The 18,122-nt window shown below is 50.9% G+C and overlaps 1 protein-coding gene across 9 annotated transcripts in view; it reads right to left on the bottom strand.

The window, feature by feature from the left end:
* LOC133159614 (histone deacetylase 4-like) overlaps positions 1 to 18,122 on the bottom strand; it is a 37,831-nt gene that overhangs the window by 13,399 nt on the left and 6,310 nt on the right. For 3 of the 9 annotated variants that reach the window (XM_061286774.1, XM_061286773.1, XM_061286775.1), the window contains exons 3-17: positions 8,647 to 8,832; positions 8,425 to 8,570; positions 8,032 to 8,206; positions 7,838 to 7,958; positions 7,590 to 7,708; positions 5,833 to 5,961; positions 5,659 to 5,765; positions 5,463 to 5,585; positions 5,121 to 5,322; positions 4,789 to 5,000; positions 3,254 to 3,478; positions 1,842 to 2,031; positions 1,643 to 1,776; positions 1,211 to 1,313; positions 568 to 614 (exon numbers count right to left, since the gene is read on the bottom strand). In XM_061286774.1, the coding sequence (XP_061142758.1) occupies positions 568 to 614; positions 1,211 to 1,313; positions 1,643 to 1,776; positions 1,842 to 2,031; positions 3,254 to 3,478; positions 4,789 to 5,000; positions 5,121 to 5,322; positions 5,463 to 5,585; positions 5,659 to 5,765; positions 5,833 to 5,961; positions 7,590 to 7,708; positions 7,838 to 7,958; positions 8,032 to 8,206; positions 8,425 to 8,570; positions 8,647 to 8,770 (2,157 nt within the window). In that variant the 5' untranslated portion in view covers positions 8,771 to 8,832. Of the gene's footprint in view, positions 1 to 567; positions 615 to 1,210; positions 1,314 to 1,642; positions 1,777 to 1,841; positions 2,032 to 3,253; positions 3,479 to 4,788; positions 5,001 to 5,120; positions 5,323 to 5,462; positions 5,586 to 5,658; positions 5,766 to 5,832; positions 5,962 to 7,589; positions 7,709 to 7,837; positions 7,959 to 8,031; positions 8,207 to 8,424; positions 8,571 to 8,646; positions 8,833 to 9,787; positions 10,160 to 10,217; positions 10,633 to 18,122 lie in introns of those variants that run through there. The other 6 variants (XR_009715720.1, XR_009715719.1, XM_061286772.1 and 3 more) reach the window with 5 other exon arrangements.

Raw genomic sequence — 18,122 nt, 5'->3', positions numbered from 1 at the left:
TTTCGCTCCATTTGCCGTTAGAAAGAGCAGAACTCAGCTCTGGCGCTTATTGTTCCCACCACAGCGAGCCGTAAAGGCCCGTGGGACTTTGGGTCAGGAAAGGGGAGGGAGACGAGATGAAGAAAAACTTTCTTAATGGAGGTGCACATCGAGCCGCAGGTAAACGCCGCCGCCGCGGCCGCTTGAAACTTGGCAAGAAAGCAAATTATTGTCCCGCTAATTTCCCCAACACACTGTTATACAAACAACACACACATGCACGCACACACCTCTCATGCACAACACATCTGGTTACAATTACAAACACAGCGGAAAGGCGAGCAACAGCTTTTGTTGCCTCCGGTGCTTGACGGGGGCTCCGTGTGTGTGTGCGTGCGTGCCACTGCGGTAAGATTGTGCGTGTGGGTGTTGTAATGGAATTATTATTGAGGCGGGGGACGCAGAGTGAGTGGCTGCTGCGAGTCAAGGACTTATTTGTTTACCCCAAAACCATTTGACTGCTGTTGCAACAACACAATTAAGCGTGGAAGGCCAGACGTGTTTAATGGCGCGCTTTGATCAACTTACCCCGATGCCGCCGCATGGCAATCTCACAAACATGGGACTGACGGAACCTGAGAGCAAAAGAGCAGAGAGGGGGGAAAAACAGCAATTAAGATTCCTCAAGAGCGGTCGTCAGGCTGGACAGCGACTTAGCGTGAGCTTAGCGGTTCTGTTCGATCGGATGTGCGGACAACAGCCGATGAGATGACTGCTGATTGTAGAGACGAAGAAAGAAAAAGCGAAGAATAATTCTCACAGATTGCTGCATAACTCGCAAATCTCTGCATTTGACTTTGTGACCTATTGCAGGAGTGAGTAAGTGTTCAAGGCCACTCCTTAATTGGGAAAGCTGAAGGTTGGGGCTGGGATTAAAAAAAACAAAAAAAAACATCAATGGGGTCTATTGGGAGAGTCAATTTTAGAGGATCTGTTTCATGGGGGGAGAAAAAAAAACACTGAGAGCAAGAAAATAAAACCCAAAGTGTTGACAGCAGGACAATAGAATATTCTTTAACTTGCCAGTCAGATTGCACAACAAAGTTAACCTTTTGCTCGCTGCCGGATTCCAAAGACGCAAAGAAAAGGTAAGCAGAGCTGCAGCGTCTCCAGAAGTCACTCGATTTTTTGCTTTGTTTAGTTGCGAGCGCTGAATGGCAGCGCTACTTACAGTCCAGCTTCTGCCGCAGCGGGTTGGTTCCATACAGCAGAACGTGAGCTTCAGAGTGGACCGTCTGGAGTTCCTCAAGAGTGGCTTTCCTTCCCCGGATGCACTGGACACAAGAAAGACCTATTAGCCACACTCTGAAACTATCCAGTGCCTCAAAGCCATCCCGAGAAAATGATGAATGTACGGGACGGAATGAACACGTCTCCATCTATTTCAAGTTGGACTACAGAAACGTGAGCTCAAGGCGATAACTGGCGAAACACTGCCCCCTATTGGCGAAAGCCACTCTTGCGCTCTGGCCCTGGTTTGTTAATCAAAACGCAATCGATGAGGATCATTTTCAAATACCATATTGGTATTTAAGGACGCCATTTAAAAGGGGTCCATTTGACTTGGAATCAATCACATTCAATTCACTTTTGAAGTGGTTACCTCGCAGTGTCCTCTGAGGCCCGTCTCCTGCAGACGCGACCAAATGCTCTGGATGCGACCCGCGTGTTCCGGGTGGCTGTTTGTGTTGCCGCACATACACTGGTGCTTGTGCATCAACGAGTCGTACACCAGACCTGAGCAATCGACACCAAAACACTGACATTCGCTCCTCCTTGCAAAACGATGATTCCCAACAGACCTGTGGTGAAACGCGTCTTGACGGCCGGCTCCTGCACCATCATGGCGAAGGAGGCCGCCGCCGGAGAGGACTGGGCCCTGGAGAGGGGGCGGTGGGCGGCCAGGCTAACCGGCAAGCCGACCGCCTCCATGGATGCCCGGTAGCTCCTCAGCTGCTGGATGCGCTGCTGCTCCAACAGCTGGGCTTGCTGCTTTCACACACAAACACACTCTGCTAAGTGAGGTGGGCCCGCATTTATTTCTTTTATTTGCTCATTTATCCCCCCAAATGTCCGTCAAGCAAAAGCTAATTAGCGTACACCAATATAGTCAACTTGCAAACAAATAAGGGGCAAATCTGTGTTTTCAATGAGTCGCCCAGACCCAAGCGGAGGTTTTAAGCATCTGTTTTCGGGACGTTCGGTCTGTCAGTAGGGACTGCGCTTGCTCGCTCTGGCCATAAGAGGGCGCCCTGGGCACACATTTAAAACTGGGAGTCCAGATGGCGACTGCTGACGCGTGAGGTTGAAAAAAGCAACAGTATTTGGGTGGGCTGTGAAAAGTGAAAATGACATCAAAGTGCCCTTGTACATCCAATCTGATGAAACTCGAGGTAAGCATCGGCGAGCGTTTTCCACTCCCCGAGTCAAGCCGTCAAGCACTCGTGCGTTGCCATCCCGACAGGCGTGTCCGCTTACACCGGGGGCGCCATGGCGACAGCCGGCGGAGCGTCTGATTGAATTTGGCCGAGGCCGGCGAGTCGGCAGCCGGCAGGGATGGGCCAGAGCGAGACAGGAAGCGGACGGGGCGTCCTGACGACGCGCGTCGGTTTGCGCGCGCGTCTCGCAAAGATGTTATCGCCGCTGCCGCTTTACGACATCAACAAACACAATCTGTTGGTGTCATGAGTGTTTGCACGTTCTCAACCGGCGGGTCGCGGAAAGCTAGCAAATAAATTGCGTAACACTGTGTGCTTTCAAAAAGTACCGGGGGCTATTTTTTTATCTCGTCTATAAAACGGGTCATGACTTTGCAAACACGAGGAAGGTCTCACGGTCGCAAACATGTTGCTTGAGAAAGTAGGGAGACCCTGGACTGGCCGCCAACCAATCGCGGGCCACGTACAGACGGCTTTTCTCTTCTCGGCATGGAGAGAAACGCTCGCCACCATCGCCCCGCCCCGCCCCGCGCTGTGGTGTTGCAGAACTTTCCGGTGCGAATGAAACTGACAGAATAGTTCAAGCGCGAGTGCGAGTGAGGTGTTTTGTTGTCCATCTGCCTTGGCTGTCTGCTCGCTTCCTTTATATATATTAAAAAAAAACACCTCATCTTGCATAATAATTGTGAGAAGCTATTTCGGTATTTTCCTTTTATGCTAACATTTTTTTAAAAACTCATCTAACTGCAAGAAGGCATCTCAAGTTGCTCGCTCACCTGTCGGAAGAGGAGCTCCTGCTCGGCCTGTCTGTTGTCCTGCTCGGGAGGGTCGAGGGGCTCCTGCTTGATGGCCACGGAGCAAAAGGCCGGCGAGGAGGACGGGAGCCCCTGGTGCTCCCTCAGCTCCTCTTCCGTCTCCTCCGGGTGACTCTGGTGCTGCCTCGACGACACGCTCGCCGTGGAGCCGGCGGCCGAGCTCTGCTCGCCAGTCTTGGACATCATCTGAGCGGAAAGGAAAATGCGGCAAATGTCACACTGGCACATTACATATTTCTCACTTCAAGCATTCGAGCCTCATTAAGCATGGCTAACGTGTCCGGGCCTGCGTGAAAGGGAAAAAAATGATGGCAGCGCTACCAAAAAAATAAAAAATTAAAAATTGAGGAAGTAGCGAAAAGGCATATTTTTTTTTAAGAATCATTGTGTGATTGAATTATTAGTACATCATCGAGGAGTTTGTGTAGGTCAGACATGGAGCGAACACTGTTTGAGCATGCAACACACACACAGGAGGAGAGGGGGGGCGGGGGTTTATATTGCCCAGGGAACAGTTCATTGACGTCAGAGCGCAGGCTCTTGCTTCATCCCCGTCCTTGTTTTCCAAACAAACTCAAAACAGCCACTCAGTGGTGCGCGCTGGAGCGATCGGCACTCGTCCTCACTACCTTCCTTTTCTCTCTCTGCACCAAAAAGTGCAAGCAAAGTGGGAGCGGGGCAACCACGCCATGCACGCACGCTTGCACACTAATTAGCAACGCACAATGTCAATGAGTTTTGGGATATTTTGGTAAGTAATAAGTTTGTCAAGAGCATAAATAAATAAATAAATAAATAAATAAATAAATAAATAAATAAATAAATAAATAAATAAATAAATAAAAAACCCAGAAAATACATAAATAAAAAAGAGGGCATATGAATGATTCATGAAAGCATCCAGGACCTTTTTTGTGGAGAGACTTAAGAAGCACAAGGGTTAAGAGGTCTTGAAATAATTGAAGTCTTCAGGTAATTTTCTCACATACGTGTGTGTGTGTGTGTGTGTGTGTGCACGTTTGCTTGTCCTTGGCCCAAGCCTCATTTGCACCTGGCATCTACTGTACATACGCACACCAGCGCGCCACACACGCCCACCATCATTAGGGTGAGTCACATTTCCTGGAAGCCATACACGGAGGGAGGCAGCATCGCCGGGAGAACAGTTGCCATGACGACCAACAGAACATGAACGCACAGACTAAATGCTCATGAGACTTTTTGGATTGCCCGCTGTACATTTGGATTTGGAGACATTAGGGCATCACTCACTCACCTTTAGGAAGGACCACAAACAAAACTTTGGTGTTCATTTATCAATCGAAATTCAATCGAAATCATTTGGGCAAATGAAGAAAATATCGTTTTTAAATAAACGCTAAAATCCTAATCCTTGCTCATTTTCCAATCTTATAATTATGCTCATTCAGATTAAGATGGACGACGTAGTTGGTGGATGATCAAGGAGAAGAAGAAAAGTAAGCAAACCACGGCACCTTGCTGATGATATGCTGCTGATGCTGGAACTGCTGCTTGTGCTTCTCCAGGAACTGCTGGTGCTGCTGTTGGACCACCAGCTGCTGCAGGGCCTGGGCCTGAGCGCACGGCTGCTGCGGAAGGGGCGCCGACTGGGTCCGACCCAGCGGGTGATGGCCCCGCGCCAGCTTGGACACGGAAGGCGCCGCCAGCGTCAGGCCGCCTAAGCCGACTGACAAACACAAAAGCGCCGCCGCCGTTGGGACTTTTCTGTTTTTATCCGTTATGAACCTTCAATTTGAAAGAAATAACTGAGCCGCTGGAAACTATTTTCACTGCCGACGGTACTGACCCATTGGACTGTGGCTCTGCTCCAACAGCACCATGTGTTGCAGAAGGGGGGCGTGGCCAGCCGCGCCGCTTCCCGCCCCCTCTCGCTCCAGACCTGAAGATGCCAAGTAGGCGGCGGCGGGCAGGAAAGGGGGAGTCAAAGGAATGGCGGCGGCGCCGGGCAAGGCCAGGCGGCTCTCCGCGTCTTGATGTCCTGATATTGCCTACAAAAGAAAAGAAGCCAGACATTGTTGAGACGCAAAAGGAAGTCAGACGAGACATACCGAAGGGAGGAAATCAAAGCGGCTTGCTGCCATTTACGCAAGATGCCCTCAAGTTGCTTGAGACGCCATTGGACACTTACGGCGCTTCCGGGACAAGCGGCGGCCGGCAGCCCCAGGGTGATGTTGGGCAGCGACGGGGAGGTGTAAAGCGAGAAATGGCTGACGGAGCCGTCCCTCAAAACCAGACGCTGAAGCAGGGACGTCTGAATGGGGGACAGAAGAGGCGCGTTTGCCGCGCTCGGGTTGTGCGTGAGAGAGAAGCCATGGTGGCGTTACCTCTCCCGGGCTGCCGGGTATGGGCACGCCGTTCTCGTGGGGGATGTTGCTGGAGCTGTTGCTGGGGGAGCTGGGACCCGAGCCGGGGGCGCTGCTGCACGCCGAGTCTGAAAGAAAGAAAAGCCATTGGCGATTGGCGAGAGCCAAAGGTGGCGTCCGTGGAAATGCGCTCACCGGCGATATCCAGGGAGCGTTTCTTGGCCGCGGGGACGGGGCCGTCTTTCCTGCGGAGGAGAGGGCTGCTGCGGCGCTCCGTCACTTTCTGCTTGAGCCGCGAGCGCAGCTTCAGGTTGGGTTCCGAGGCTGCAAAGAGCACAAGGGCAAAGTTAGCCGTCATGGTGGATGGCGGCGGTCCTTGCCCGGCCTTGCCCCCCCGTCAGAAAATCTCAAACAGAAGGAGCTTTCTTCACGGCTTAATGACCGGAGCGGGGGCGCTTGGAAAACGTGGTGACCTCTTCCCAGAGATCAGCGGACATCCTGAGAACGACTTTTGACGCATCCCTTTCTACAACTAAGTTTGAAACAATGAGAGCCAACAAAAAGCGGCGGATTAAAGGGAGGTCGAGAGAAGCGCACGAGGGCATCGTGACTTTGACGCTCGTTAACGCCGAGCGTGCAAAAAAAAAAAAGCCGCGGTGTGCGTGCGCGTGCGCGGGGCCCAGACTGCTTTTACTGCTGACACTGGCGCTTTGACTCACCTCCGCTAATTCCCCGCCTCTCCCTTGCCCTTGGCATAACTTTCCCTCCTCCTCTTCAGTTTTGTTTTTTTTCAATCTCAGCAATACCCAAAGCTAAAAATAACACATGAAGCAAATCTGGAATTTTCCACATGGTTTCAAGTGGGACGCTCGAGGGTTCTGCTCTTTTGTGTTTCTCAACATTGTGCTGGTGGGCTTTGTACTTTTGCAGACATTTCAGGACCATCCCACCTCGATCAGAGCGTCAACAACGAGGGAGGAAATTGCTTCCATTAGACAAAACATATTGATCAATTGGAACACCGGTGAGTTGTTGTCACCCGCGCGGAGTGGCTCATTCAGCTTTTTTCAAGGAAAAGCAGCAAGATGTGCAGCGATCAATACTTTGGCCGAGAGTCAGCAGGGCCGATTCCCGGAAATGCAGGCGGCACAATTGATTCAGACAACTGGCTCGGTTCATCAAGTAACTTTGACGCTCATCACGGTCCACAAATGCGCTCGACGAGAGAACAAAGCATATTTGGAAATCCCTTCCTGCAAATCAATCAATGGAAAAATAACTAAATAAAGAAATGAATACATCAATAAATAGATATCGTATGACGCACACGATCAAACATGCCTCCACCGAGTGGATCCCAAACTTTTGACACTAATCAGCAGCCAAAGTGTTTGGCTGCCGATTCGTTTCTTGCATTTTGTCTGAGCTCACTAGACGGAAAATAATTCTCAGCATATCTATAATTCACATGGACATCACTGAAATGGGTCACCGTGAGGGAGGGGGGGGGGGGGGGGGGCCTCTCGGTGCGTGACAGGGTTGCTGGTCAGAGGCGCACGCGCACAACAGTGCATCCTGGGGGGGGGGGGGGGCGCTCGGTGCGTGACAGGGTTGCTCGTCAGACAGTGGCGTCCTGTGTTCCTCACTTCCTGTTCGCGGCGCTGGTGATGTCACAAGCTGCCAGAGAGCGAGACGCGAGAGCGGCACGTTTCCCCGAGGCAAAGGTTGAGGCGGGACAGCATCGGGGATTTGTCTGGATCTGTCCAAACACGACGAGCAAACGGGGCGGGGCACGGCCAAGACGTCCGCAAATAAAAGCGTTCGGGCCTTTGCGTAGAAAAAGCAAACAACAAGTTGAATTCCGCTATCAAGCCATCGGGTCCTTCCGGGGGGGGCAGACAAAAATAAAAGCCCTCATGCCTGCCATTTGTCAGATGGCTGCTTCGGCTTACCCGTTTTGCGGAGCGGGAAGTCGTCTTTTGCGTCGTACGTGCCCAGCGCTGCGTGCTGGTATGCTGACATCAGCGCTTGTGGGGGGGAGCTTTGATCCAGAGAACTGTGTTGGGTTTTCCTGCGGGTTGCAAAAAATAGTCATAGGTCACCAAACCCGCAAGGCTCGTGCGTTCGTTGAGTCCGACGGAGCATTCTGAACGCCGACATGGGTGTGGCAACTTGCTGATGCTTTCTTCGCGCCACTCACCCGTACCAGTAGCGCGGATCGCCCGACAGACAGTGGTTGAGGTTTCGATGAGCCAAGGCTTTCTTCTTGTTGAGGACAAACTCTTGGAGTCGCATCTTGACCTCGGCGCTGGCCACCGCGCCTGAGACGGAGGCGCAAAGTCAGCCGGCCTCTCCCGGCTTCCCGTCTCCATCGCATTCTGAGCGAGCACTCACTCTCTTGTCCGCGTTCCTTGTTTTTGAGCTGCAGGAGCTTGTGTTCGCGGTGCTGCTTCTCCAGCTGCTGCTCGTTGCGTTGCTGCCGCTGCCGCTGCTGCTGCTGCTGCTCCACCTTGCGCTGGTGCTCCAGCAGCTCCTGCTGATGTTTCAGCGTCATCAGATCCTGCTGGTGCTGACGACAAAACACAAGAGTGGATCATCGGACGGGAATTGATTAACCTCATCGTTTAGCTCGCCAATAGCAGATCGTTGAAGTGATCCGATTCATGGTTGATGGTTGCTTGAAATTTTGCGCTCACTCAAACTGGCTCGATGTTTGCTTCAGAAGATTAAAACTTTTTGTTTTTTTCTCCGCTGGACAGCGCCACCATGTGGCCGAGGCTCCCTCACCTGGACGTGATCATGCAGCTGAGCTTCATGTTGCCTGGACAGCTGTTCATGCTGCCTCTGGAACTCAGCGATGAGTAACTGCCTCTGGAGCTGCTGCTTGTGTTTGAGAGCCACCAGCTCCTGCTGCAGCTGCTGCTCTTGGTGGCCTTCAAAAAAAAAAATCAATCCATCAGCCTCTGCACCGAACGGAGTCGTCGCGGCTCCGAGATCAACGGCGCTCACCGACGACGGGCCCGTTGTTCGGCTCGTCGGGCGGTGCCGGGTGCAATCCATACGGGGTCTGCTGCTGCTGCTGGTGGTGATGGTGGCGGTGATGATGATGGTGGTCAACCATCCGCAGGTCCATGGGGAGGATGGTTGTGGCGGTGGGGGGCACCTGCGAGGGCAGTGCTGCTGCGCTCACGTCAACTAGAGCAGAAGAAAAGCTTATTGCCAACTGTTTGATGAATTCAAAAACCGGACAGGGTGAGAAGAACTTTGATTGACACGCACAAACAGACAAATTCTCTCGCTCGGCTACTTTGAGATGCGATCCGTTTGTAAAGATCGGACCGGCCCGCTGCCGCTCGTCGAGACCTCCGAGCCATTGGCGAGCGTCTCCCACATATCCCCGCCGACCCATCGGCCGGCGATTGGTTACTGGCCCAGCCAGCCGGTCACATGCTCGGCACTTGGAACTTGACACCTCGTCAACAGAACGGCGAGGAGAGAAGAAAGGGTGTGGCGGCCGGACCAGACATGCTGGTGCATCAGCGCGTGTTGTACTTGTAAAGGTCGTATGACAGATCTTGACACCAAGGGTGATTCTTAAATGAGCTCATTTCATCAAGTTGATCAGATGTAAACGTATCAATAAGATTGACCCATTTCAGCATTTTTTTTCCCACCCTTCCGTTCAAAGGTTGATTATTGCATGTGCTCAAAGGTCAACAACGACATCAACATGTTAGCAACGATAACTCTTTGCAAGGTTGAAAAGGCATCACGACTGGCGGGTAAATCTCAAAGGTCATCCCTAAAAATCCTTCACATTCATTGCAGATAAGATAAGAGATGCCAAAGGCACAGCTCCGAGATGTTTCACCGCCAATCCAAATGATGGCGAATCCCGCCGCGGGCCTAGCTACTCTCGAAGCTAGCTACGACTTGAGTACGACGCTGACCTGGAGCTAACTCGGGCTTGAGGGAATCAAACAGACAACTTGTTGCTCGGGACAAGTCGGAGTCTTCAATGGAGCATGTCTTGGAAACGTGCCAGGGCGAACCTGAGAACTTCCAGGCAGACCTTCAAAACCCAATTGACGTGGCCTCAACTTTTTTCAAAACAAACCTCGGCGAGGCCTATTTGTGACAGATTACTGACCGTCGACCTTTGCGCACAGCGGAGCGCGAGAAGCTTCGGGGAGGTCCAGATGCGAACCCTGTGCCATCTGTTCCGTCCACTTGGAGGAGAGTCTCCGCACACACACCGGGACCATTCAACAAACACTGGCGGCTCTACTCAAGGCTGACTGCACACCCACGCAGCAAATGAGTGTGTACACACACACACACACACACACAGCAAGCAGCTCATCCAAGGAGAGGAGGAGGAGGAGGAGGAGGAGGAGAGCGACAACCCGGCGGACCGGCCAGGCAACAGCGAGAGCGCCAGAACGGCAAGAGAACCAGATTGAGTCCACGTTATTGACTCAGACGCAACGCAAACAAGTCTCGTCAGGAGGCTCCGGAAAAGGTTGAGCAAACACGCTTTCCATTCCATTCCATACAGAGCAATCACAAGAAGCTCTTACCCATCAGTTGCGCTTCCTCGGAGCAAGGTTTACTGCCAGCGAGAAAAAGTGGAAAAGTCAAGTGAGCTGCTTAGTCCGTAAAGGGGGAAAAAAAAAAAAACTCTCGCACACAAACACAGCGGACCGATGTTTTCCTAGTAGAGCCAGAGTGAGAGCTCTTTCCCACTCTGTCTCGCTTTTCCCTCACTGGCTCGGTCAGGTCTGCCCTCCAGCTGCCTCCCTGGCTCCCTCGCCCCTCCTACTCTCTCTCTCTCTCTTTTTTTTCTGCGGGGGTCACTTTCTGCTTTGTCGCCTGTCAAGATTTGACCGATGTTGCTTTTTATTTGGGGACGCTTCAGATGACGAGCAGAGCGACTCGCATTCGGTGTGCGTGTGTGTGAGTCGGTCCACGCATGCGCAGTTAACGGCAGAGCGCTCCTCCTACCCACCAGCAGCCCGACAAACAGTCCAGACGCTTTCACTTGATGAGTGGGCACCACCTGCCTGGCCTTTTCACGTGGTAACCACTTTTCTTGCTTTCAAAAAAATAAAGAAATCTTGCATTCCTATTAAGAGACATAAAGTGGCTTTACAAAGCTTTGAAGGCTTTTCATAGCCACTGAGTGACATTTTATTTAAATTTTTTTACCTCCGTCATATAGTGACACTGTTCTTCTATCTATATTCTTTTGCAAAGAAATACATTTCCACCGATCTTAAGTATGTTTCAACATGATAACAAATTGTGGGTGGCTTATAAAATAAATAGGATCCGAGATTTTCACCTATCGCAGATGGTTCTGGCACAAAACTGTCTAATGTGAAGTTTTTTTTTTTTGTTATCTGCCTGTACAGAGTATGAGAACATCTGTGACTAGCGACTTGATGTTTACCTGTGTGTGTGTGTGTGCATGTATTTACTTGCCCGCTCGCCCGCCCGCCCGCCGCGTTTCCAGAGCTATTTTGGAGTAGAACGGCGGATGACGTCCAGGTTTTCTAAACGCACACAAACATCTTATCAGCAGCGCTGACGTCAAAGGCTTACCTAAGCTCCGCAAACTCGATAAGCGGCCAAATAGTAAGCAAAGCCGCTCTTCATTTTTAGAACGGGGAAGCGACCCGTCGCTGGAGGGCGGGCAATGACCCGACACGGTGGCGGCGAGCAAAGTGACGGTAAACAGGCAGTGGGAAGTTATGAAACCTGGGCAAAGATCAGTGCGGATTTGGATAGGATTGCCAAGTCCCTAAGTTCAATTTCAAATGCATGCCATTGCTGCAGGAGTTAGGACGTGAATACATCTTCAAAGCAAAAATGCTGCAGGAGCATTTCGTACTTATGCTGTTTTTTTTGAATTATTTTGCCTTTGAAAAGTTCTGATGTAACCGTCGAGCACAATGTTTATGAAATACGCTCAATAAATCCAGATGCCTTGCCTTAAATTTGGGGCTGGAACGAATTAGTTGTGTTTCTATTCATTTCAATGGGGAGAGACGCCTTGCCTTCAATACTTGGTTGGGATGTTTGGGGAAGCTGGGACGAATTAATGGCGTTTTGATTCATTTCAACGGGGAGGGATGATTTGAGCGTCGTCGATCGGAGTGATGAAGCATGCTCGCTTATTGCATTTTGATTTTTAGGTAAAAAAATCAAGAGTCCATGTGCCATCATTTGCATTGGCCGGTAAGAGAAGCAGACAAGGCGGTAAGTGAGCATACCCCAGCTAAATATCTCCCGTAGTTATCCGGCGTGCGCATTCAATAATGCATGTGGCGTAATGATTTCAAGGCATGTCGAAGTCGGCGGCAGCCGGGCAGACAGCACCGATGAATAAATCATGCAAAGCCGTCGGCCTCGTAATGTACACGCAAACGCGACGGCAAGTTCGGGCCCCAAAACGTCAACTTTGATTGTTCTTGGAGACTGCGAATGGAGGTGGACCTTTTTTTTTTTTTCCCTCCATCCTCGCCCCGAGAGTCACGTACCGACCGGGACTGGGAAAACGTGAGCTGCGCTGTCATTCATTATTGATCAGGGTTATTTATAATACACAGGCATTTTCTTTACACTTCTGTCATCTCACTGATGTGGCCTGCTGAGACGTTTCAAAACGAAGAAAATGTGCAAAATGACATCCATCACGCGTCTTCATGGAAAAGATCTGATTCCGTCGAATGTTTGCAAAACACATTTGTTTTTGTTCTGGAGCGAGGAACTCCCTTCATTCATATTTTACACGCTCTCCCTCCTTCCACGCTAATGCCTTCCGGGGCCCGCGCCGAGCTTGCAATAGAGCGAGAGCCATTAGCTGCCGGCGACCACGCCGGCCCGTCGCCACTTACGCTTGCCCCTGTGCGCACATTTAGTTTGGAGTAACCTCGAAAGGCAAACGCTGGAGCGATTAACCGAAAATGGCAAATCGGCACAGAGCAGGACATGAAGTCGTCATGCAAATCTATTCTTGATGAGTTTTTTTGACGTTGTCAACTGTAATTCCGCCCTTTACTGCCACCGACGAATCTATTCGTCAATTATGTTGTCATGACAAACAGATCCCCGTAGATGGCGGCGTTGCATGGCTTTGGATTTGAGAGTAGCGTCGCTTTGGAGTCGAAGATAAGCGACGAATCGCAGTTTATCACGTTTGAGAAGTTGCAGCGCCTCGAACCGCAACCGGCTCTGCATCCCAACTCCTGATTGGTCGAAAGCTAGGGCACAATTTTCACGTCCGGGTTCTTATCCCGAAGCCGTTGAGGACAGACAAATAGCGAGCGCACAAAAAGCGCTTTGTGCGAGCGCGTGGATGGTTTGGTGGTCCACGAGCCCGGCGAAAATCTTTGGGAACGTAAAGCAAAAGGTCTCGAGTGCTCATCCATTATCCATGGCTTCCAGAAGCTTCTGCTCGGGTTCTTAAAAGCCTTTACGCAGCACACACACACCTCTGAGGAAGCCAAAGAGGGCCGAGGAATGTCCGCAGTCAGATGTAGACAATACTATATGTCCACCTAACATTGGCACAAATTGGCGTCAAAGCAGCCCTGAGTGATAAAACTTTTGACACCAGAAAGCTGGAGCATCCTGGCCACTCTTTAAAGTCAATAATGTCCTGGCATGAAGCAACATTCGGACTTGGAAAGGAAAACTTCATGTCACATTTCCTTTGTTTTGTTCTTCTAAAATTTGACAGCCAACTCTATAGATTGCGCAACAGATCCAGGAAATGTTCATATTTGTCAATCCCAAGCAAAAGCCATTGTCATTGTTTTAGGTCGAGCAAGAATGGTGGCGTGCTCAGAGCCAGACTTGTTTTTGTCTTCCAGCAGAGCAGACAATGTTTTAGCCTACTTTGTCTGCTCCGCTGCCATTATGCTGACAGCTGTGTGTGTGCGTGTTGACATGAAGGTCACGACCTCCGAGCTATAATTGGGTCGTGATAAACTGCCGCACTTTCACATTGGAAATCACCCAAAAAAAATACAATACAGTATGACATAGGTGTCAAAGTCAAGGCCCGGGGGCCGGATACAGCCCGCCACATCATTTTATGCGGCCCGCCAAGACAAATTGTGCATTGACTTCATCAAATTGTCTTCACTTTTTAAAAAAAAAATACAGATATTGCTAGCAATTTATGTTAACATGGATCTTTTAAAAGTATTTGAACAGTTTTTACTACTCTCTGATTTTAAAGCTAGTTATTCATCCGTTTGACTATGATGCAACCCGCGGCAAACATTTTTTGACACCCCTGCAGTACGATATACGGGGGGGGGGGGGGGTTACTCGAGGTAGCTGCCACTGAATACTGCCTACTCCAAACTGGCAGCAGACACGGATCTCCATGCCAGGTCAGGAGCGTGTGGGTGCGGCGGTGGGTTTCTGCGGGCCCATCTGGAGAACTGGCAAGCAGGCCCGAGGGCAACGCGGGCAACGCGGGCAACGCGGGCGGCCCCCTGCTGATCAAACAGGAGGCGTGCAGGTGCCCATCTCGGTTCACTGCCCAGATGCAAAGGTTGGGCGGTAATGGTGACATTTTAAGGGGGAAAAAAATCATGTATCATGAAGGACTTATTTTGAATTATTTCAAAGCAAATGAGTGTAAATGAGCAAAGTGGCTTTTCTGTGGTCACTGATTGCTTCTCCAAATAGTTGCCGGGGAGCTTTGCAAAGGCGTTCCTTTGGCTCATTCCGTTTACAAGTTACGTCACTTGAAATAATTCTAAATATTGACACACTGCGTCGCCGGCGCACACGCAGACGCTTCTGCTGGGCTCGGCGAGTCGGGAGGCTCGCCAGCTGTTAGTTAAGTCGGCCTTGTTTCTTCCTAAGTGTTGCCGCCGACAGATATTCCGTTTGGTTTGGCTCGGGGGGGCCCAATTCCTGCCGCAACATGGCTGCTTGAAGTGCACGCCACGCCACGGCTGATGTTGGCCCTGCTAAGCTGAAGATTGATGCGCTGCAAGCGCAGCCAATTAGCACAGACCTGAGGGGACTTGGGAGTTTGCCGCTCACCAATTCACCCATAAAATCCACGGCGATTGCTTTGAATGATTCTGCACACCAGGTGCTGCTCCGATATTTTCATGTTTGGTGACTTTACAACCTGTACATTTTGGCTGACAAAATGTCAATGTAACGCATGGCTGTCTTCTGGCCCGTCTCGTTTCTTCTCCCGCCTTCCTCCTCCATCCTTGCGGCGTCTGTGCTCTGATAGCTTGCTATGTGTCAGTAGCGTGTGGGCTGCTGCTGCTGCTGCTAATTTGTGCAGAGTGGGAGAAAGCTTTTTTGGCATGTGGCAAAAGTGTATTTTAAGCCGCACAATCGCAGGCAGGCAGGCAGGCAGGCAGGCAGGCCAGCCGGCCGGCAATCTACACGCAAAGAGCAAAATCGGAGATTGCAATTTCTTTTATATCAATTATAAATCAGAATATATGGGGCTCATGTCAAAGTTGACAAGCTCAACAACATGCGTAATCTGCACGGCGACCAATGACAACCGTGTCATTTCTTTGAGCGCGGCTTGAGTGACGCGCCCGCCACGTGACTGCCTGGCAATATAGATCCTAAAGAGACTGGCAAGACAATCCACGACCGCATGCGCATTGCGCAATATAGTAGTTGCACGTGACGAGCAGAATTAGTAAGCGCGGCCATCTGCTCCATCGATGCCTTATCGGTATTTCCTCCGCCGCACGAGATAAACACACCACACGTGGTTATCGGGCAGCATCGTTCCACAAGAGCGTTACAATAAAAAAATTAAAAAATACATGACATGGTGTCAACGTTAACGAGGTGCGAAGCGGCCTGCAAAAATAGCAACGTTTACCGGAGTCAAAATGTGTTGATCACAGGACAAAGCTCGGGCAGATCGGCAGTTGGCTAGGTTGCGCAATATCATATCATGTAGGTTGACCCAATAAAAAAAAAAAGGGCAGTGGGCAGATGGGCCCTCTCTCCCTCTCTCTTATGGCTTCTCCCGTTTCATAGCGTATGTTTGCTCAATTCATCTGGCCTCGCTCGCAGCGGCGTGAAAATGCAACGACGACTGTCTTCTCATTTAAACGCCCAAAACGAAGTTGGACAATTTCACCCTTTGTCCCGCCTCGAGCAAATTAGCCATCAGTCCTGCTTTTTCATTCCAACACAAATACAAGGCTACGCCGAATGTTTCTTCGGCCCTTTATTTTCATTTGCTTCACTAAAAGTTCCATGGACATATTTGAGAGGCCCCATGAAGGTCAAACGGAGCTTTTATCCCGTCCGTCCCACCATCATCCCACTTAACCTTATTTGGTTTTGAGGTGGAATATCAAATGAAAAAGCTTGAACCTCAATCCAAAGCGGGCCTTGGTACAGAACAAAAATGCTGCTTTCCAAAATTAGAGACGAGCGAGAAGCTCTTTAAAAGGTGAACATGTGTTGTGCAAAGACTACGGGCGCCGTTGCCAGCCTCCCCCTGAAGTCAGACGGAGCGCGGCGAGCAAGGGGGGGGGGGGGGGTTGTCTTCAGCCCGTGTGTTATATGTCACACATGAACAAGCAACAGAGCAGAAAATACACACAAAGGCTACACATTTTCTAGGGTTGCTAGGCGCTATTTTCAGCCCGAGCAGACCGCGCCATGATTAATACATGGCAGAAGGAGGCACCGGATTAAATATTCACATCTTGCACAGCAACACACACAAAATGCACAAGTTGGGAAAGCTCAGCCTGGCTTCTTTGTTTCCCGGCCTCACGTTAATAAAAACACAACACACACGCCATTATCAACTGGAACAAGTAGGAGTATGCTGCTGCTGCTACTTTGCATGGGAGCAGATGGCGCAAGGCAATACCACAACTTGATGGAAACACACGCGCACACTAAAGTGTCATCACTTCATTGCACCGAAGCCAGTCAAGATGGGACACGAAGAAAGATCCGAAAAGAAGCGCAGATGACGACGTAAGGAAACGCCACGTGAGCTTTCCGCGCCGTCCGGCTCGACGTCATTGACGAGCGGGGAGGAAGACGGGGTCAAGGGCTCTTTGCCTCGACACACAGGAATGGAGAGGAGGGACGGGGAGTCTCCGTGGCAACCGCAACAAACAACTCGAGAGGTGTTAGAAGCCTGCAGGCACGCAAAGGCGAACGTGGGGCCTCAGGATTTAATCAAACAGGCGGTGCTGACAGAAATGCGGCCGGCCTTCTTCCTAATAGAAACTGAAATCGACAAACGGCATCATCGCCGCACGTGCGGTCGATAAAAATAACACGTCGACTGGAAGGCCGAGACAGACTTTCTTGCGGGTAGACATACGTGAACGCCGCATGGAATAAGGAAAGGCAGCCAACGCCAAGCCGGCCGGGACTGGCAAGGAGACAAGTTGGCCCACAAGCGGGAACGAGGAGAGCCCCACCTTTGGGGAGATGGCAGAGAAAGCTGCCGAGAATCCCCGCCCCATGGCCCGCCCGAGCAACCTGGATGCCGCCAGATCCACGGATACCTCAAACATTTAGTCCCAATCCATGGCATTTTCGAGGCTGGCTTTGACGGCAATCGGCAAATCCAGTTCCTGAGTGGGCCCAGCTCAAAACGTGCGCGTGTGGAAAAGAAAGTGGAGAAAAATGTGCCGTGACCTCCGCAGTGGAGGGGTCAGCGGGAATACAGAAGGGCCTCTCTATTTGGACACATGTGGACATCACATGGCAGATTCCGCCACGAGGCTCAGAAAGTTTGCATTGAAACATACGGCGGAATTGTTCCGCACCAAGTCTTCCAAGGTGTGAACGTAGCGGCGGCGGCAGAAGCTTTTGCTTTCTCCAAATCCTGGCAAAGATCACAAAAGGGGCGTTTGCGGTGGAGGCCTTCAAGAACATGACGTGTGGAGCAGCAAATCGGGAGGGGCCTTTTGGTACAATGCATCCACAGTAATTAGGGAGGAATTTATTACATGGGGCTCCCCTCTGACGTCAATGGGCTGGCTCCCCCATCGATGTTTAGCGTCCTTTTGGCAAAGCTCCTCCAGCTGGGCGCCGGGTGAGGTTTGGAGGTCTTCATGTGAACTGACGGCGCCTATTTGGGCGACTCCGAACGCCCGCACTTTCAAAGGCCGGTGTATTTTGGCAAAGGCGTTGACATGGATTCATTGGGTACATCAAAAACCTTCATTCATTGAAACGCTCGCTCGCTCGCTCGCTCGTCAGCCAGAAGAAGAAAGGGCGGATTGTCATAATTCCCAGCGCCAGTTGACTCCGCCTCGCTATTTGAAATATCCACGTAGCGAGCGTGCGCGGAGCGGACATGTCACCCGAATAAGACTCGGTAGGGGATTATCTGTCCGATCCGAGTTGATCGTTCACTTCCTCTATAGTTGAGCTGGAAAAGAAAAAAAAATGTACTTGGCACCATCCGCTCAATCTGAAGGGAACATGAGGGGATA

This window comes from Syngnathus typhle, linkage group LG9 (assembly GCF_033458585.1).
Source record: "Syngnathus typhle isolate RoL2023-S1 ecotype Sweden linkage group LG9, RoL_Styp_1.0, whole genome shotgun sequence".
Taxonomy (NCBI): domain Eukaryota; kingdom Metazoa; phylum Chordata; class Actinopteri; order Syngnathiformes; family Syngnathidae; genus Syngnathus; species Syngnathus typhle.
The sequence above is the reverse complement of the archived record's forward strand: the minus strand, read 5'-3'. Positions and strand labels throughout refer to the sequence as shown.